Below are 22,532 nucleotides of genomic sequence, written 5' to 3'. Positions count from 1 at the left end.
TCACTGATCATGCTGTATGTTTGTTTTTGCATGTATCCACAGAAGACATGTTGTCCTTATTCTCTTTGTAGGTCACAGAATATTTGCATATAATCACATTAGATTTAAATGACAACTCACAACTTGGAGAAGAGAAATAATCCATATGTCTGTGGTGCTGTAGATTCAGTGCAGACCGGTGTGAGACCTTGCTCCATTTAATATATGCCAGATCTGTCCTTCTCCTGAATCCCTACTTACCCCCATCACCTCTGTTTCCTCTCTTCTCCTCCACTCATCCCCATGCAATCTGTTTTTATCTTCCAGCAGGAAGATTTTATTAAAAGCATTCAATTTCCCCAAGGGGGATCATGACTGCTCCTTGATTAAAGAGGAGATGAGAGGCTGCGCAAGGAAATGTCATCCGAACGAGGGGAGGAGAGAGGAGTGTTCTGTTTGTTTTGGTCTGTCTCTTCCTCCCAGGTGGAGAGGAGTTCATGTAGTGTTAATTAAAACAGCAGTAGCTAGAGGATGTGATCCGGGCCTGGGTCCAGTCCGGTGGGGATCAGGGCCTTGATGAGGCGTGCATGTCCTACCTGAGAAATACTGCTTAGGGACGATAACAGTATTATTTAACAAGGGGCAGGAGGTTCGTCCTCCCTGAAGAAATGAAATCTCCACCGTTTAATAATGCTTCTGTTCGGGGTCTAGTTGTTTAAACTCTATAAGAGCTTTGCATGGTGATCTAAAGACTCATAACGCATTTTTAGCTTTACTACGATAAAGTGTAGATGTGCTTTGTAAGTTTATATAACAAAAATAAAGTCATGAAAGGTTGTGCATTACAATGTTATTTTAGAATCATTGAGATACTATTGTAGTTTTTTCTTAAATTTTATGTATAGTTTTTAATCATTTTTATTTCAGTTTTAGTTATTTTGGTGCATCATGTGAAAAACGAGAAATGTTTTGCTTGCACGACAGTAGGGGAAAATAGGGGAACTTTTTTATTATCAAATTGTATTTTTTATGCAATAAGTTCTTAAATATTTTTTCTTCTTTCAATTTTTTTGACAATATTATTGCATCAAAAACTTCACAGCATCGTAGATGTGCTAGTTGTGCCATTTTTTTCCCAGTTAAAAGCCATCTGTCAAAAAAATCAACACACTGATCGTTTTCTTCATACTTTTGTTTTGGTTGATTAATGTACGCAATATTACACATTTGTTTTGCTACATGAATTTTGGAGAAAAAAAACTTAGGCATGGATAAATTGATCAAATTATCACTGAGATAATTGTTAAAATGTTTTATTTCAGGCAGCAAAACTTTTGGTGTCTCAAATCCATAGTTGTTTCTACAGTAATTGCACAATAAATCAGATTTTTGAATTTCGGTATGAATGGTCATATTGAATTTTTACAGCTGTATCTAAGCTCATTTACACTCTTGTGAGGCATCATATTAAATTAACTACATATATAATGCTGATTCAGACTCAGCATAAGCATGAAGCATATGCATGATACTGTCCTTTATGAGTATTTAAATATCTGAAACCTAAAATAAACATCATGTGGTTGAAAACACTGAATAGTTGTTATAAATGGCAGCACTGAGTGCATCCATCTCTGGCTCAGATATATAGCTCAACTACTAATGTGATCATTATAAAGGTGCTCACACAACAAAACATATTCACTTACACATATGGCTTAAAATAAATATATAATAGCAATAACACAATAATAATTGATTTAAGTAAAGTATCAAAAGCAAGTAATCATATGGTTTTATTAAACAAAACTGTCAAAATACATAATGTATTGTATTGTACAACTAATGTTCATGTATTATAACAAATGCCTACAGAGAACGCCAGTGACCTGACGATTGTTTTTACACTTTACAATGCGATCTTGTCCTTCTTTAATATTGGCTTAGAAAATTAATTTCAAATGGGCAATTAATCTTTAATATTTGGCCTTTTCTTTACGTCAGAAATGCTACAACCACTGTAATCTATTGAACAAGAACATATGGACTTAAACGAGGGCTTAAAATTTTATTTTAAAATTATGATGAGCAGTTAGCGCATTTCACCATGTAGAAACATACTGTATAATGTATTATCTTGCATTTGCTAAGGTTTAAAGATGACTTACCTTACAAATCTGATTAAATGTCACACATTGCATTTCCAGCTGAACGTTAAAAGCAATCTAAACTCACAGCATACGCAGAGATGGAGTTTGAGACACGCCACTGATGTAAATGATATCAGTTCACGTCGAACTGCATTTATGTGAACAGAGCAGCTCTGATACGCACATAGATAACCTACACACATGTAAATAATTACAGCTTATATATATTAAACCTGCAGCACATACATTTATTGAATTGATTCGCAGCCGTTGTAAATTCACAATAGCATTATGCTTTATTATTATTTTTTAAATGGGTTTAATATCGTGCAGCCTTAGTAAATGGTCTAATAATACGTTTCATGGATTCTAGTCCGTGGAAAGCACCACTTCCAGTATTTTACCGGTTACTCGACACGGGCAAATTGAAATCGAAGAATTTTTAAAATAGAGGATTCAAATTTAAGGGGGAACGAGGAATCGTTACAGCCCTAATTCCATCACTTGCAAAATGACAGTATGACAGTCAGTTATAAAGATCAAACTATCACTCTTATATTTAATCCTAATGGCGTTTTATGAACTAACAGTAACCAATTTTTACTCATATTTGGTCCTTGGGGGTTGTTAATTTTGGTGCATGTGAATAAGTCAAGTACCAGGACTTCAGGATTAGCATGTGTATTCTGGGTCATGTGCACCACCATTGTTGCATGTCTGAAGCATTGGCCCCACCGCCACGACCTGTGAAAACTTCCAAAGCTGTAAACGATCTGCAAGACCACCTGTCAGTCCAGACCTAGAGTACGTGTACATGTGTGATTGTCAGAGGAAACTGACTCTCTGTGGCTGAATAGCATTGTGGGTGAGGAATTCTCACTCATAATGTGATTATAATAGGATTTTGGCAATACTGCGATTAAACTTTACCTCATGTAAACGCAATACTTACTGTAGATCAAACGAATGCGATTAAGCTCATAATCGTAGTAAACATAATCGCATTAAACTAGGTGGTGTACGCCGATTTTAATCACAATAAACAGGCATGTAAACACCTTAATTGCATTATTACTACTCTGACCAAAGTGCGCATGTTGTTCACACAATTTCATTAATGAACTGTGTGACATTATTCTGAAGTTTTCTTTTCTCCAAAATGCTAAACTCAGTCAACACAACTCACTGCGCAGTCTCTGCTTCGTATCTTCATCCAGATGGCGCAAAGAATGCAACGCCAGCGTAGGCAAACCCGGCATTACGATGTTCATCACAGCGCCATATATTATCTAGTACATCCATAAAAATGTATTTTGAATTTGATGTAAGTAGATTGAAACAGTAACATGCATGTGTTATATGTGCATGCATGAGTGTGGTGTAACCATACTTATTAGTGAATAATCAGTTTAATAAAAATTGCATGTAAATTGGAGTGAAGAGTTCTACTCGTGTCATGTAAACATCTTACTGCGATCAAGGGTAACACTTTACAATAACAGTACATGAATAACCATGAACTAATACCTGAATTAATAGTTACTTCAACATGAACTCAAAATTAGTTAAGATATGAACTAATGAAGAGTGATCCTTAACTACGACAGGAGTCATAGGGATTCATGCATGAAAACAGAAGCCTTAACTATGCGTTAATACATGTTTGATAATTAATGCATTAATTAACATTTAGGGTAAACTAAATCAAACAGTCTCTATAAGAAGGAATAATACATATTTGGACTTTGAAATAAATTTAAACAATTTATTATTGTCAGAATTTAAACTACTGACATCAGCAGCTTCATTATGAACATCACTGATAGGCACATGATTAGTTTGCCATTATTTTCACTTATCCTCCTTATCAAACATATAAAATACTAAATACACTATTTATCTTAAAAGGTCTCAATATATGATTTGTGATATTCTTTCCTATCAAACTAAACTACTGTGACTTACATCAGTTCCTTAGGAATCGGTTCCCAAAAAAATAACCAAACAGGAAACATGAACTAAGGTCAGGGAGCGTTTGCTGGGATCAGATTCAGAAGTTCACTCTCCATCCAGACGCAGGCCGTGATCATACTGTACCTCCATTCTCTGACTTTTTGAAAAGTCACACAACATCACTTAACTGGGCTGAATACTTATATAGTTGTGTTAGTACAAGTGTATTTGATAGTAAGTTAATGATAATAATGAGCTGAATTTGGTAAGTTGTTAACAGTGAATTAATTATGATTGTGCCCCCTCAAGTAAAGTCATGACATGATGCACATATCACACATCATTAACTAATATATGAATAAACACTATAGAGTTTCATCCTTATTCCTTTACACCCCGGTACAAAAAAACTAAAATAAAAAGTATTTGTATTTTACTTTTATTTATATTATTAAACATACATGGACTTGAAAGCAAGCCATAAACTTACCTGTAAAGACACACATAAGGCACATTTACATGTAAAATCGCAATAAAAATACAAATACAGTTAATAACTGCACATAACCTCCTGAAAACCCCAATAAAACATACATGTAAATATGTCTTTAAATATTAATTCGGCTTACCAAAGCAGTTAACATTTATTAGTTTAAAATGCCAGCAACACAACAAACGCGCCAAGAGAACACCTAGCGTGCGCCACTAATGAGTGTCCCGTCAGAAACAAACCCTACATACTTTAGTTCCAGGAATAAACTAGGCCTATGACTATTTAGCTATGACTAAATGTAAATGAAACATAAAAATCAGAAAACAGTTTAGATCAAATTAAATTTATTAGTGGTAGTTAGTCTATTTTCCACATTTGATTAGACAGATCTATGTAATTAATGGCTAAATAATCATGTGCCATTGCAATTATTTGTCACAAAGCTGCAGATGGCAGATTATGATATTACAGTGTAAATTATGACAGTATTAAATCACGTTTAATTCAAATTCAGAGTACTTCTTGTTTACTCTTATGGAGGCTGATTTATTTAGTTTACCCCTAAATGTTAATTAATGCATTAATTAACAAACATGTATTAATGCGTAGTTAAGGTTGCTGTTTTCATGCATGAATCCTTATGACTCCTGTCGTAGTTAAGGATCACTCTTCATTAGTTCATATCTTAACTAATCATGAGTTCATGTTGAAGTAACTATTAATTTATGTATTAGTTCATGGTTATTCATGTACTGTTATTGTAAAGTGTTACCCGATCAAGACCTTACTCTGATAATCGCATTATTGGTGCACATGTAAACGTAGTCACTGTGGGTGAACTGTTATTGTAGTTCAGACTCTGAAACATATGCTTGTTCAAATAAACCAAGAGGAGCATTTTATTGTTCAGGGATTGATCTTTCATTGCTCAAGAGACTTAATGGACTTCTTATTTATGATTTATTTAAATACCATCTCAGATATCTCTCATAAAATCCCTAAAAATGAATACAAATCAGTAGTTGTCATACAAATATATAGAGTTATAAAATGAATGTGGATAGCAGCTCTGAGCCCATATTGTAAATTGAAAATCTGACATTTAATTGCAGACTTGGTACCTGGGAAAATCTGAGCAGTTTGAGAAATTGTTGAATTTGCTTATACTAAGATTATAGATTTGAACAAACCTTCTAACTTTATCCCACACCAGAGAAAAAACTAATAGTTTTTAAAAAAAAAAAAAATCTAAAGTCAAAATATTAATAATATAGAAGGTTCACACAGTTTCATACACACAAATACAAAATACCATCATGGTAACAACACTAAATAATGCAATGAACATTGATTTAACCCTGTGGAGTCTGAGGCTGATTTGGGGCCTGGAGAAGTTTTGACATGCCCTGACATTTGTGTTTTTTCAGTTGTTCATAAACATATTAATGGAAAAAGTGTCATTACACTGTATTCAGCACAAACTAGGCTACAATAATATGTGAGGAACATGTATGTACATGTTTGTGTTTTTGAAGGAATAACATTTATGCATGGTTATTGAAAAAACAAAAAACTTAAGTCACTGAAATAAGGCCAAAAAAAAGTATAGTAAATCTAAAAATTATGACATACATAGGATGTAACATAAATCCTTAATGTATATAAATGATAAGGAAAACTAAGAAGAAATGTTGTTTCAGTGAAAATCTATCAAATATGAGCTGTCACAGAGAGAATTCTTTTTTTCTTTTTTTTTAACTGCAAATTATGTGATTTGTTCTTTTTCTCTTCCAAAACTGTATAACTTAACAAAATTTTAACTTTAAAATGTTATATTTTACTGTAAAATTTTATGAAATTTCCTAGTAGATATATTACAGTTTTTCACTGTATAGAGTAAGGGAACTTGCCAGTAACCAATTATTTACTGTAGCATTTTTACAGTCTTTACCGTAAAAAAAATATTGATTCTATGCAGCATTTAGTCCTGGAATTCACAACCTAGTAACATTAGACAATATCCTCAGGGCCTAATGTCACATTGTCTCATGTCTTTTAAATTCAGCAAAGCCCAGCAGCATGAGACACTCTCACCGACACTCGTAACCCATAAAGATCCTTCTGTCTTCCCCTGAGCAAATCCTTTACCTCTGTCTGTCTGTGTTTCAGGTGAATGTGACTCTTTTTTTCATTCGCCTCTAGAAATGTCTGAGAATCCAGCAGGTATACTGAGCCAAACACCTCGTCACAGTAACACTCAGAGAACAAAAAGCCCCAGTGCGGAGGCGTCTTCTCCCCACACACACACCAGAGCTGGGCGGACAGGTCATCGTGACATGTCTGACTGAATTGGCCACTTCATTATGCTTCAGTCACACACCTGACCTGCAATGCAAAGGCAGGCAGGGTAGTACGACAGATTTCTGTCTGCATTTTATACAGTCTATGTCTAGGTGGTATGACTGTACTAAGTGTGTGGCAGTAGAAATGTGTAAGAGATTTAGCTACATACTATATTTCAAAAGTTAGGAATTATTAAAGGGTTAGTTCAGCCAAAAATATTTTTTTAAATTAATTACTCACCCTCATGTTGTTCCACACCCATAAGACCTTAATTCAAATTTGGAACACAAATTAAGATATTTTTGATAAAATCCAGTGGCTCAGTGAGGCCTGCATTGCCAGCAAGACAATTAACACTTTCAATGCCCAGAAAGGTACTAAAGCTGTATTTAAAACAGTTCATGTGACTACAGTAGTTCAACTTTAAAATTATAAAGCGACGGAATATTTTTTGTGCACAAAAAATAACAAAATAACAACTTTATTCAACAATATCTAGTGATTGGCGATTCCAAAACACTGCTTCATGAAGCTTCGAAGCTTAACAAATCTTTTGTTTCAAATCAGTGGTTCGGAGCATGTATCAAACTGCCAAAGTCACGTGAACTATTGAAGTTTCAAAACACTTATAATGTAACAAAGCCTTGTTTACTCAAATCATGGGTTTTGGCGCTCTGAACCACTGAACTGAAACAAATGATTCGTAAAGCTTCAGTGTTTTGAAAAAGTATTCTTTTATAATATTAAAGTTGAACCACCGTAATCACATGAATTGTTTTAAATATGTTTTTAGTAGCTTTCTGGGCATTGAAAAAGGTAGTGTTATTGCTGGCGATGCAGGCCTCACTGAGCCATCGGATTTGATAAAAAATATCTTAATTTGTGTTCTGAAGATGAACGAAGGTCTTACGGGTGTGGAACAACATGAGGGTGAGTAATAAATGACAGGATTTTCATTTTTGGGTGAACTAACCCTTTAAACCACTTAGTTCTTATTAGAGATGCACAGATATATTGGCCAATTTTTGATCAATTTAAAACCATCAGCATATTGGTTATAGCATGAAAAATGCCAATATAACACGCCGATGGTTTATTAATTAAATGCGTGAAGGCAGTGAGTTGAATAATCCAACATTTTCCTCTGGGTAATAATTATTTAAATAATTAAATACTTGCTAAAACAAAATGAAATCTGTAAAAAAATACAGCAGGGCTCGACAATAAGGAAGGACTGCCCAGTATCAGCGTGAATGCCGCTAGGGACAATTGACAGAACTGTCCCAACCAGGCCATTTCTGCATCTTCATGAAAGTTTATCCTTTGCACATGTGTTTAAGCCTTGTGATTTTAAATATTCAAGTGCAAGTAGATGCGAAAGATAACTAAATTTGGTACTCGCTGTGTGAGAAGTTTTGTGTGCACACATCCGAAGCGCGTGCCCGGAAACAGTGGTTCAACCTTAATGTCTTAATAAAGCGACGAGAATACTTTTTTGCACCAAAAAAACAAAATAACGACTTTATTCAACAATATCTAGTGATGGGTGATTTCAAAACACTGCTTCATGAAGCTTCGAAGCTTTACGAATCTTTAGTTTTGAATCAGTGGTTCGGAGCATGTATCAAACTGCCAAAGTCACACCCCCCAGTGGTGAACCATTGAAATTTCAAAACACTTATGACATAAAGAAGCCTTGTTTACTGAAATCATGTGACTTTGGCACTCCGAACCACTGATTTGAAACAAAAGATTCGTAAAGCTTTGAAGCTTCATGAAGCAGTGTTTTTTTTTTTTTAATCACCCATCATTAGATATTGTTGAATAAAGACGTCATTTTTTGGCACACAAAAAGTATTCTTGTTGCTTCATAACATTAATTTGTTTAAAAAAAGAAAGAAGTTATTAATTATTAATAATTGATGATACTATTTGGTCACACCACCCATCCCTAAATACTTTAAAATGTGATTGAGACTCTACAGTCTGTCTAAAAACAATGTTGAATCCGTAATTGTCAGTTTAGCTCTTAAGAAGTGCAGTCATGTGTTTGCACTTGGCAACACCAATATGTACTGACACACTGCTCATTGTCTGTTTTACAGAGCTTAATATGTTCAGTCTGGGTGTTTTTAATAATCTTTCTGAGGTTATGAACTTATCAGGTAAGACAGGGATGGAAACAGACAGGGAGAATGTTGTCTTTTTTATTTTATTTCCTCCAGCGGGCGATGACTGGTCGCCCCCGATCCCCCTGATGTGTTTTCCATGGCAATACATTTTCCAGAATTGCGGCGACGGTTTGAGAGAGACACGGTGAGGCATGTCAGGACGGCGTCATCTCCGTGGCTAATTCTTTCTGACTGACAGGCTGTCAGTTCTGCTGTGATTTCAGCATTCAGGGATTACAGGGTGGAGGGAGTAATCCACAAATTCCACCGAATAATTGCGGCAGTGTTGGGGTCATGTAATATGGCGTAATATTTCCCCCTGACTAATTTGTGAGAGGTGAGCCAGCCTTGTTTCAAGCTCCCTGCATGCTTTAATTAAATACCTTGGTGTTAAATTACTGTGGGAAAATCTGCATGTATAATGCATGCTGACATCATCACTGTAAGCTGGTCAAAAACGCAGCCATGCTGTCAGTGTGGCTATTCGCGTCACCCTATTATTGGAGAATTAATAAGGATGATTGAGTTTCAAGGGTTTTCCTTTATTATTTGTTTTCTTTCTCTTTCAAGTGCACAAATGGAGGTATGACATGTTTTCTTCAGCCATCAGGTTCAACAGAGGGCTTGAAACAAGTCTTCGGGTTGGATACGAAAAGTCTCCAGAGAGTGTGACGTTTAACAAGTTCATGCAACACAATATACTCAAACTGACGTGTAAAACCCAAATTCAAAAGCAACTTCTTTTTAGTTCTTCAGTGCATTTTGTTTTAGGAGCACTTTGGATGATGTTGTTGGCACAGACTACACATTTGCATTGCTGCAGGGCCTGAAACTTATTTACTTTTAAGGCAGGCAAAAAAAAAAAAAAGAAAAGAAAAAAGAAAGAAAGATTGACTCTGAAGGAGGGACCTGAGCCTTAACTAGGGGACCAGGATATCAGAGACTAGGGGGGTGCATGACTGTTTTGAATTGGGACTTTAAGCAACCACTCACAGCACCCTAGCAACCTCATAACACTAAACTAAACAACACCGAGAACCCTGGCAATCAACCAGAATGCCCTGGCATTGTAGCATTGGGTTTTTCATAGACAAACACCTCTCACATTTTCTTCAGAATATGTAAAATTGCACAAAAAAACCTAAACAAACAAAACATTACTTTCTGTTCTCATTTTAGTTAGAAACAAAATAAATGTTAATAATCTACTCAAAGCAATAATGCTTTGCAATAAAGCATTAATGGAGTTACATTCTAAAGAAAACTTAATATTTAATGAAAAATGTTTTTTGACATTGCCTAAAATCTTTGTCGTATTTCTGGAATGAGAGCTACTCTTTCCAGAAATAATCTGGAATCTCATTTGAGGGAGAATTTGAGGAAAAGATTTTGCGCTTATATTGAGATCTCTGATTTTTGTTTTTTCAGTAGTTATATTGGTAATACTTTATTTAAAAAAATAAAAATAAATAACTATAAGTAACTTTGCAACTACATGTCAACTAACTATCATTAGAGTATTAGACTGCTTAAAGGGTTCACCCAAAAATGAAAATTCTTTCTGTAATTACTCACCCTCATGTCGTTCCACACCCGTAAGACCTTTTCTTCGTCTTCAGAATACAAAATAAGATATTTTTGATGAAATATGAGAGCTCTTTGACTCCTCCATAGACGACAATTTAATTACCATTGTCAAGGCCAGAGACGTACTAAAGGCATTGTTAAAATAGTCCATGTGAATACAGTGGTTCAACCTTAATTTTATGAAGCGACAAGAATATGTCCAGCGCTTCCAGGTTCTACGTCAGAACGGAGACTGGGTATTGGCCGGCTCCTGCGTCAGCATCACACGCATGCGTTGTGCTGCTCACGTGAACAGCGTCGGCCAATACTGAGTCGGCATTCGGAGATAAACACGGAAGTGCTGAACGTAAACAGCATAGAAGTATGACACAGAAGTGAAGAAATTGTTGAATAAAGTCATTATTTTTGCTATTGCACACACAAATTATTAAGGTTGAATTAAGGTTGAACCACTGCAGTCACATTGACTATTTTAATTATTTATTTAGTACCTTTCTGTGCTTTAAAAGTGGTCATTTAATTGCTGTCTATGGAGGAGTCAGATACCTCTTGGATTTCATCAAAATATTGTAATTTGTGTTCTGCAGATGAACAAAGGTCTTATGGGTTTGGAACAAGATGAGGGTTAGTGAGTAATGACAGACTTGAGATTACGGGGGTGTTGTTGTTTTTTTTTTTAAGTTTTTTTTTTTTTTTTTTTTTTTTTTTTAGGAGCAACATCTGAGAAGTAGGAGACTTCCTCAGTCTTTATTTGCTACATTTAATTGCATTGCTGGCAAGGAGAAAGAGTTGAGATATTAAAGAGATCTCATTTGTGATTTTTTTCTTAACCACTACACCACACATAATACAATAGTGCACAATAGTGTCTGCCTCAAACCCTCCTTCCCCCGTGGCAGTGACCTGGAATGGACGATTCTTTTAGAACCTGAAGGTGTATCTCACTGCAGCTGGTGTCGGTTTATTCCCACTGGGGTCTATTACCAAAGCTGCATGTCTCACAAAGGCCGTGGTGCATAATTGCGACCCTACAGTGACCTTACCTAGTCTTTCCTACAATGCACCTTCTCAACAGAAAACAAACACAGCGACAAAGGCAGGTCCTCCAGCAGGACTAGGTGTTCCTCAGGCACATGTTCTCACACACAGCGAGCTCTCCAGGCAGTCTCCCTCACCTAATTTATGCATATTCTCTCATGTATCATTGCAGGGCTCATGCTAAGCTCTTTATGAAGGCTTTCCCAACTTTTCCTCCTATTGTCTCTCAGAGAAACTCTCCAGCTGTAGTGTAGCAAAAAAGAACCTCACTGTGAGAAAACTAAACTTTAGTGCTTCAGTGACACCGTAATTTAACCACTGAGGAGTCCGGTTTCGTCATTGTGTTTGCAAAGGAAAACCCATAAACAGTGTTTAACTGTTTCAGTTCCAAAATGGAATGTGATATGTTGAATATTTTATTTTTTATCTATTTAGTTCTTAGTATATTTATTTATTTTATTTGTTTGTTTTTTTTTTCAAATCATGATTGGGTTTTGAACCCCCCCCCCCCCCCCCCCCAAAAAAAAATCTATAAAACATTTTCTTAATTAGTTTTTTGTCTTGTTTTCCATTACATATCTTAACATTCTTAAAACATTAGATGTTAAGACGTGTTGTTTTTTTTTTTATAATTAATGTATACAATGAGATTTAAAAAACTAGCAACTGTTTGCCAATTAAGGGTAAGAAGAAAAGACTTAATTCAAGATGTTTTCTTTAAAAAAAATATATTTTAGAACAAAACAAAAATACTGATTAAAAAAAATGCTTCCAAAAAAGAATCCAAATCCTCTTCATTTCACATTGCTATATGCAATGATGAAGCGAATCAAAATCAGAGTGGCTCCCAAGATTGACTTTATGTGGAGCGTTAAATCAAGTTCACATCCAATTGCTGTTTTTGATTACCATACTATACCATATCACAGTTTTGATGATATCTCTATTAATTGTGCAGCCCTTGTGTGTTGGTAAAGCTTTAAATTTTTAAAATTAGCATATGAACAGAGAACAGTTAGAACATTTAGTCCCCTGTTTCCTGTCTGCGCCTGCTGTTCTTAACGATGTTGATTTCCATAAAGTAGTTTTATCCTCCATTATCTGCTAGCAGTAAGAGTGTGGTGACCGCAGGATGCTGTTTGGTTTCTCTCTGATTGTGCTCATTCACTCATCCTTTCCCATTTCAAACATGCATAGAAACACTCATAGCACATTATTTAAACTTCTGTGCTGTTCCCTTCACTACTTTCACAACCACATATCAGAGAAATCGGGCTCTCTGCCTCATAGACCCTGTTTACATTTGGTAGTGACATCCATCTCAAGTAATTTAAATCACAAGTGGGAAGCACTAAATGCGAGTGTAAATGGTGTATTGAAACCACATTTTGATCGGATCACTCAAGCCACTTTCAAAGGTGGTCACATTGTATTGTGTTGTGTAAACGCTAATGTGCTCTGATGCATCCTAGACAGCAATTATATTCATTAATGTATCCCAAAAAATGTATCACAGTTTAAAATATGAAGCAGCACAGATGTTTTCAACATTGATAATAATCAGAATTGTTTCTTGAGCAGCAAATCAGCATATTAGAATGATTTCTGAAGGATCATGTGACACTGAAGACTTTGATCACAGGAATTAATTACATTTTAGTTTTTAATTTACATTTATTTATTTTAAATCATAATATTTCACAATATTGCTGTTTTTACTGTATTTATGATAAAATAAATGCAGCCCTATATATATATATATATATATATAGGGCTGTATTTAGGGCTGCATGAAGTCATTTTATGCGATGAACCCTTTAACAGAACGTAGTTGCTATGACTAACAACATTTTTAGTGATGTGTGTAATCATAGACTCTCCGCTTGATGAAATGCATTTAAAATGCATAATAATACCAGCTGTAAACAGTAGTGCAAAAGCATGTGAACATAACATGTAATTCTAACATTGCATTTTAGTAGTAATGGGTGCCTAATTTAGAAATGCCAACATTAGACTTCCTGTAGTCAGCTGTGGGTCAGGCAGAGCCAGACGTTCAGTAAGGTGTCACTGTAGCCCGAGGGAAATCACCCCTATCACCCTCATATATCCATGACCAGAAACACCATGGGCGGATTAGTCACGCCTCGGCCCGCTCGTATTTACATTAGTGGTGGATTTCACACCGTGATCTCTACTTCACCTCTGTGTCTTACAGTCACGCATTTCAGCTGCTACAGACCGCTCGCCGCGGGTGGTCCTGCAGTTGAAACATTCGTAAGAGTTGTGCTTTAGAAAAACGAGCCGTGCCACTTTTCCAACCGAAAAAGTACAGCTTATCGTGCAATTCTGTCATGTGTGCTAATGCCTCTATTTTTGTTGTTTTGTGTGTGTTTTTTCCAGAGGACCAGATCCCTCATGGCTTCCCAACCATAGACATGGGTCCACAGCTGAAGGTGGTGGAGCGAACGCGCACTGCCACCATGCTTTGTGCCGCCAGCGGGAACCCCGACCCAGAGATCTCCTGGTTCAAAGACTTCCTGCCTGTCGACATTAACAGCAGCAATGGACGAATCAAACAACTCCGTTCAGGTAAAAAAAAAAAAAAAAAAAAAAAAACCTGTAAGCACACAAAAGCTGAAAAAGCTTGAAGAATGAACTATAATGAGTACACTCACTATTTACAAAGATGATGATTGCATACATTGGAGCTGGCGTTCCCTGCTGAACATATTTTTTCTAACCTCCACTTTTTTAACCTCGACAACAAAGATAAAAGACCATAACAGTGAGTGACCAGTTTTTTCCCCACAACATATTTCCCAATCATTTTCTCCATAGGGATTTCAGAAAATTCTTCAATAAAGAGTTCTAAGCCTTGAACCAAACCAGCTCCCAGACGAATCACATTGAACATTCTTTTAAAACAGACTGTGCACTTATTTCATGAGGGATTTATGGAATTGAATCAGAAATGACAATAGAAAATTATTGCCTGTACACTACTGTTCAAAAGTTTAGGGTCTGTTAATGTTTCTTGAGCAGCAAATCAGCATATTAGAATGATTTCTGAAGGATCATGTGACACTGAAGACTGGAGTAATGATGCTGAAAATTCAGCTTTGATCACAGGAATAAATTACATTTTAAGATATATTCAAATATAAAATAGTTATTTTAAATATGAATAATATTTCACAATATTGCTGTTTTGACTGTATTTTTTTGTCTAATAAATGAATCCTTGGTGAGCTGAAGAGACTTATTTCAATACGTGACCCTACACTTTTGAAAGCTTGTGTAAGTCATTGAATAAAAGTATAAAATACCTCATGGTTGACATTTATTGCAAAACATTCAAGATGACCCCTAAGACCTTCATTCATCTTCGGAACACAAATTAAGCTATTTTTGATTAAATCCGAGAGCTCTCTGACTCTTCAATAATCAGCAATTTAACCACCACTTTCAACTTCCAGAAGACACTAAAGACATCATTAAAATAGTCGACGTGACTGCATTGGTTCAACCATAGAATACTTTTTGTGTGCAAAGGCAACAAATATAATGATTTTATTCATCAATATCTTCTATTCTGTGTCATTCTCCTACGCTTTTTACGTCCAGCGCTTCCAGGTTCTACGTCAGAACCTCAGAGCTCATAGTAGATCTGTCAGGAAATGTTTGCATTCACTAAACCTCTGTGGAGGGAATGAATGGGATTTTTACTTCTGGAATCCTACTATTGCACTAAGGCAGCTAAGGCAGTGCATCTGTATGACAAGTGACATTTCAGATAAAATGAGCCTCCAGTTTCATTACATGTCTTAAAGTAAACGGAAACAAACAGGAAGACAGACTGGCTCACAGTTATTATTCATATAACCCTCCGGTTAGGACACACAAACATTATTAACATGACAGCACAGTGATTTGTTTTGATTAGAATCGTCGGCCCCTGTCAACAATCATTTCCTGCGTCAATCGTCAAACAGCTCCGTATTTGTCATATTATTCCCACTCGGCCAATCCATCTCGCAGCTACCAGACAATCACATAATTTATTTGTTTGGATACAGTCCATTATTTGATCCTGAGATTAGCTTTGCTCTCTAGCCATTAGCGTGAAGGCCTTTTTCCATTAACGAATGCTAATGAAACAATTTTTCAGTTCGTGACCTTTACAGAATGGCAATGAACAAATAGGAAAAACACTCATGATTCAATACCTGCCTCTTCAAACGGAACCTTAATCTCACAGGAACATGTCATTGTGTACGAGTAATTACCACCAACCCCTCCAAAGCAGGTGATTCTTCCCTGGACATCAATCAACAATCTGTTTACAATGCAAACTTGGTGATAAGCAGGCACGGAGGCAGAATCTGATAAAGAGAGATGGGAAAGAGAGGATGAGAGTGTCTTTGGATTGTAATCCTGCTACTCTCAATGTAAACACTCACAGGTAGACTATATGTAAGGAGTCAAGCCTCTTACACATGTGAGCCAAAGCACATTCAGATATTAGTGTAGTTAAACCTCACTTTTACTATGGACCCTTTTCACATTTCCAGGGTTCTTAAAAGCAGAAGTCAAACTTCTATAGTGGTGAACGAAAATTACAACAAATATAATTTTTGCATTCCCATTTGTTTCCAATGGCAAAAGAAAAAAATCCATTCATTAGCATTTCTATGACTTTAAAATGCCCCTATTATGCCTTTTTAAATGTTCTTAATATTGTTTTGGGAGTCAACAGGTTTACATGCATGCAAGGTCAAAAAACACTTTCTTTTTGTCATAATATACATTTAATTTCACCTCAGTTCTCAATGATTGGTAAACGATTCGTTAGAAGCTGTTCAAAGCCTTCACTGCTCTGATTGGTCAGATGGCCCAATCCATTGTTATTGGTCTACTGCACGCACCGTGTGCCCATTGCCATAAATTAATGACAGCTATCAATTCACAAGACATCGTATACAATGTATGGACAGAAAAGATAGCATCTATGTTACCGTATCAATTCGAGCCTGAGTCCAACTATGAAACGTCTGAAGTAGTCGATCAAACTGATTAGCAATCACGACTGGAGTCTATATGGTCTAGACCACTGGAGTCTATATATGTTTCTATATGGTAAGCGTCACCTTAGTTTGCGTTATTTATAAGACATGATAGCAGCGTCACTGTTATACTTTATGTAGGTGCACCAGTGGGAACTGTATCAGAATACCAAGTGAAGCTGAAAACCTCTAACATAAGATAAACATTTAGGCCAGATGTGTACAGACTTTTTCGTCATAACTATTAACAAAGTAAAAAATGGCTATATCATTGTTTGACATTTCAGTGGGTGTTTACTGTTTACAGAGAGAATACTTGAACTAGTTAGCATGGACTAGCATCTATAACACAGAGGAAAAAAAGTGCATTAATCAACAAATTTTTAGACAATATTGGACCCTCTAAATAGCCGAACTACAGAAATGTGAGTTAGCAGGAGACATACAGACTAGGGTGTACGTTACACAACATAACATACAAAACTAAGAATTTTGAACAATCACTGAAAAACATAAACATCAATTTTTAATCATACTTACAAGTTGAGATTCAGAGGAGCAAGCTGGACCAAATAAACTGAGCATTGATCCATATTTTAAGACCAAGCGTTGTGTGAATACTGCATTAAACTCCCCAAGGTTTGAGAAGCAGTCGTCAGTAAAATGACAGGAACACAACAAAATATTGTACTGCTATGGTATTGTTGAAAAAAATCATTTTCCGTGGCATCTGCATGCACAGTAAGTTTTTTTAATTGACTCAGAGTCGACTTTTTTGAGAGACAATAACTTTATATATGGTGCACTTACAGATTTAAAATTTTGCAGGATATTTTCATTCCCTCAGAGTTATGTTACACACTATGTGAAAGGTAATTTTCAAAAATCTATAATAGGGGCACTTTAAAATTGTTTCTACACCATTTTTTCAAGTGTAGTTTTCTGTAATTTAATGCCAAGGTAATGAAACACAATATATATATATATATATATATATATATATATATATATATATAAAAACATCACAGTTATCACAGTCTGTCAAAATAGTCCATTGCTCAAGCAAACCCTTAACCACAAGTATTAATTTCAGCTGTTAATTTTCCGCATCATTTGTGCTATAGACACACATGAAGCTTCAAACTGAGCATCTTCTTGAGTTGTGCAATTACTTTTATTAGCACATTTTTATTTTTTATATTTATTATCAAATATTTTTATCTGGCAGATGATAAAAAGGTGAAAATCCACTAGTCATTTGCTACTGATTTTTAACCACTATGCCAGGCTAAGCTCTCAGGCAGAGGTGATTTATGATGATTGGTGTTCAGATCTTTATGAACAGAGATGTGTCAGGCTGATTATTGATTTCTCCTCAGTAAGATAATGGATGTCCAGTGTAGCTGCTGTTTAAAATTCTTAAATACAGCCAGGATTGATAGCGACTGTCTCTCGACTGCCGGCGAATGGAGATCTCTTACTTCTAACTGCTCTTTGAGGGAAAAAATTAACACATACTTGAGTTTTCTCCCTCTAGCCATAGTGAAGATATAGTAAAGTCCTACTATTCTTCATTATGCTCATGCTACACTGCAGACTCTGCCCAATGTCCTTCATCCTGACGGCAAGATTTTGGACATCCTTGGGTTTCTGAGGGTCCCAGTGTACGCCAGGCTCTCTGTAAACTGCTGATGGCTTTGGACCACAATCCACACAGTTTACAGGGCCTTCCTTGTGTCTCTGACCCCCCTCCTGAATCTGCACTGTTTTCACATGGTGGAGTTGTTGACTTATGATCCGGATTGACAAGAATCTGCATCATAGTCAACAGACAACACTTTTTTCAAAGTTAAAAAAAAAGTCATTTTCTCTTTTGAAAAAAATAAGACTCAAGGGTCGGTAAATGCAATGAGATTGAACTCTCACTTTGCACTCTCAAAAAGGTTTTCTTCTGTGTTGCATCAGACAACTGTATTTATTTAGCACAGCTGTGGTCGGATCCAAAGGCCAAAGTTGTGCTGGAGGTAGAATGTGCATCACTGTAAAAATAGCAGAAGACCCTTGTGTGGAGAGAGTTGAAATTATTATTGGCTCAGCTGTCACAAGAATGAGTCATTTAAAGGCCAACACATACTCTGCACAAGTACATGAACTCAGAGGCTTTTAGCTAAACGAGCTTGATTTACCACATGGTGCTTGAAAATATGTCCAAATGCAATTCATTTCAAAGTGGCACTCTTCCAGATATTAGTGTGAACTCTTCTTCTATGAGCAGTTTCCTTTTCCAAGTACTCTACTGTCATGTTTTGCTGTGCAGCTTAGTTCAAATGAATCAAACTTTCACCATGATTTTAGCCAGCTACCTTAATAATAACATCTCTTTTGATTGCACAGACATTTTGCACAGTAACTCCCTTCAGTACTGGAGGAGTAACTTAAGAACGAACATCATGTGTGTACAATGGGACAAAGCTCTTTTGTGTGCCTGCATAGAGTATGTTTCTGGCCTAAAGCAGCAAATGTAAACTACGTAATGTGAATTAACACACACTGAGAACAGAAGAGTCAAACATCTTCTGGGAAGATTGTACATGCCGCTACTTAAGAAATCTTTTCTCCTGTTCATCTTTCTCTCCTCTTCTCTCTTTAGCTCTTGCTCTCTCTCTTTCACACTAACAGTTCTCTTTAATCTTATTTGCATTCATATTACCTCACCAGGTGGTACACCAATCAGAGGTAAGAATGCTGAAAACAGAAAATATCCAAGTGCGTCATCTTTCGATTCCGTTGTCACCTCAAAGTGTCTCCCTCCATCACCCTGTCCCCATTCTGGAGTCTTTCTCTCTTTGTCTTCCTCCTCGTCTTCAATCCGGCCTCGTCTCTGTGCATGAACCTCTGCTCGTCTGTCTCACTAATGGACGTCTGATTCAGCCTAATTGAAAAGAATACATCAGTATGTTTAAAGACAGCTATACCAAAACACCAGAAACCTGCAGTTGTTTTCTCTACAAAGATGCATCCAATTATTTGTATATCTTTATGTGTGAATCTCACAAAACCTGTCAAGAACATGTTCACTATATCTCACCACCAAATCTGAAGTTATTACATTTTGCATAAATAAAATGAAATCTGTTTTAGCACTAAGAATTTTGCATTGAGACATTATTTTAATGATAATTTAATGCATTATCCCCCAAAAATCATCATAAAATTATTTCTATGCTAATATATTCATACAAATTGTATACTGATAATTTATTTGATAATGTAAATGCATGATATTAATATTAACATTAATATTAATAACTTAGTATTTGTTGCACTGACTATATGCTGATAAATATATATATATATAATATATATATATATATATATATATATATATATATATATATATATATATATATATTCAGTATACTATTACAGTAGGGAGTATCATTTTTGAGAGTAACAGAAATGACAAAAAAAAAAAAATCTAAATCAATGTGTCCGAATACATTACAGTAATAATAATTTGGGGGAAATGTGCTAATCTGTCTATTTCATCTAAACTGACCTTTATTCAAAGATGTAGGCCTGTTCTGATGACTGACAGTCTGTCTGATCAATAACTCAGCAGAGCTGCAGAGCGGTTTGAGAAATTGTGAGATACCTTGACAACATCTCATTCCCCACAGCAGAAAAACTTAATGTCATTATGACAGTTTGTATTAACCAAGCACCTCTCATCTCCAGGCTTTTAGCAGGAGAGTCCAGAATGGCCAAACTGAGGGATAGAAAAGCTCACCGCTGACATGACAGGACTGATGAAAAAGAAAAGAATGCAAAATTTGACTGTAACTCTGAGCCAATCTCTTCAGAGGGAATGTCAGGGCGGGAAAGTGAGATTAGACTGAGAGAGGGCAGAATGACCTCTTTTAAAATCAGTCTGATACTAGCATTTCAGATGCAATAAGTGATAGAAAAGCCTGCTTTTCTGACGACTAGAGGTAAAAGAGACAGTAGCTCTGTTCCACACGCTGTTGAGCTGCATTTGTAAGTATAGGAGTAAAGTGAAGGCTATTGCAAATAGAAAACAGCTAAATTAAAAGATACCTCATTTTGACCAAAGGCAACATCATATATTGCAAAGTATTAATAAACTTCTCACTTATGGGAAGTTACTGGAAGTTTGGAAATCATAATTATAATGTGATTTTGGTCAGAAAAAAGCATAAATAACAAACAAAATTAACAGCAAAGCACATGCATTGGATGTGTAATTGATGCTTTATCTGTGTTTTTTTATTATTCTTCTGCTGCTACAAACAATTATGGAGTTTTACCTAGTTGGTGGCATTTACATTTATGCATTTGTCAGATGCTTTTATCCCAAGAGACTTCGATTGCATTCAAGGTATACTTTATCAGTTTATTCATTCCATGGGATTCAAACCCTTGATGTCGTTAGCGTCATGCATTACAGTTTGGGTTACAGTCAGGAATGCGATGATGCCAGTGTTATTATAGTATCATTGATATACGATCATAGGTTTTTTTTTTTTTTTTTTTTTTTTTTGCCTCTTTCACTCAAGGTCTCTTATATATATATAATTTATTGCGTCTTAATATGTGTATTAATATGTCTATATAGATTTTATTACGTTTCTAGTAAACAGACATTAAGGCCCATTTACACCAAGAATGATAACTATAAACATAACTATAATAATAACTATAATAGCGTCCACACCAGCAGACAATATCATTCTGTTTATTCTGAGTGCACACTGCAGAATAAACAGAACTGACATTTTAATTGCTCAAGCTCTTTGAAGTCTGGTGGATTCTGATTGGCTGTCAATGTTTTTTGACACACACATACAAAAAAAAAAAAAAAAAAATCATTCTGAAAGTGATTCCAGCGATATTGTTTCTCTGTGCTGTTATAGTTGTGGTGTGGACTCTGCTATTCTTTTACATTTAAACCAATTTTTAGAACAGTATCTTTATCGTTACAGCTCACTGGGGTTTGGAACAGATCTAATGTGTGTGTATATGTTTATGTGTGCTATAAGTGTTTTAAAGGGTCATTTGTTAGTATAATGCACTCATGGAGCGAGGTTAATGCTCAGTATCATAATGAGGTCTCATACACTCACAGTCTTTCGATTATGTTTCTATTGTTAATGCACACGTTTAAACCCATCCCATAATGCATTTCAGGACTACTTCTGAAATACACTGACAACATTTTTAGTTTTCTCGGTGTGCTTCCATCATCCACAGATTGCATGATGTATGTCACATCACGCAAATGAACAGCACCTGCCATACTAAAAAACCTAATAAGCTAATTATATCATTTTCTTTGTCAGAATAATATGTCAATGAAATGTTTGTGTTAATTTATGTGTGTTATTATGGTGAAAGAATGCTGAAGCCAGGTAAGTGGCCAAATGAGATGGAGATAACAAACTGCGAGAACTTTATCTGTCATGATATTGCTGGCAGAAAAAAAAAAAAAAAAAAAAACAAGCTTTTAGTTTTAGTCCACCTGGACTTTCTTTTGCTTGGATGCATTGAGGATAAACTGACAGTAATTGCAGTGGCTGAATTATGTCTTAATAGATCCATTCTCCAAGAGCACGGCTTTGTCTCATCTAGCAGAATAGCAGAGCTTATGTACAGTGACGGCTATAGCTGGCATAGCCTGCAGGTCTTTTTACTTGCCACAATGAATAAATAACTCGCTTTAGATTTATTGAAT

General features: G+C 35.7%; 1 protein-coding gene across 6 annotated transcripts in view; it reads left to right on the top strand.

Moving 5' to 3' along the window:
• Positions 1 to 22,532, top strand: part of ptprfa (protein tyrosine phosphatase receptor type Fa) — a 274,429-nt gene that overhangs the window by 150,082 nt on the left and 101,815 nt on the right. For all 6 annotated transcript variants that reach the window (XM_067374744.1, XM_067374747.1, XM_067374746.1 and 3 more), the window contains one exon: positions 14,118 to 14,306. In XM_067374744.1, coding sequence (XP_067230845.1) covers positions 14,118 to 14,306 — 189 coding nt within the window. The remainder of the gene's footprint in view (positions 1 to 14,117; positions 14,307 to 22,532) is intronic.

Source organism: Chanodichthys erythropterus, chromosome 21, assembly GCF_024489055.1.
Source record: "Chanodichthys erythropterus isolate Z2021 chromosome 21, ASM2448905v1, whole genome shotgun sequence".
Lineage (NCBI taxonomy): Eukaryota > Metazoa > Chordata > Actinopteri > Cypriniformes > Xenocyprididae > Chanodichthys > Chanodichthys erythropterus.
Note: the sequence above shows the minus strand (reverse complement) of the source record. Positions and strands in the feature narration are given on the sequence as shown.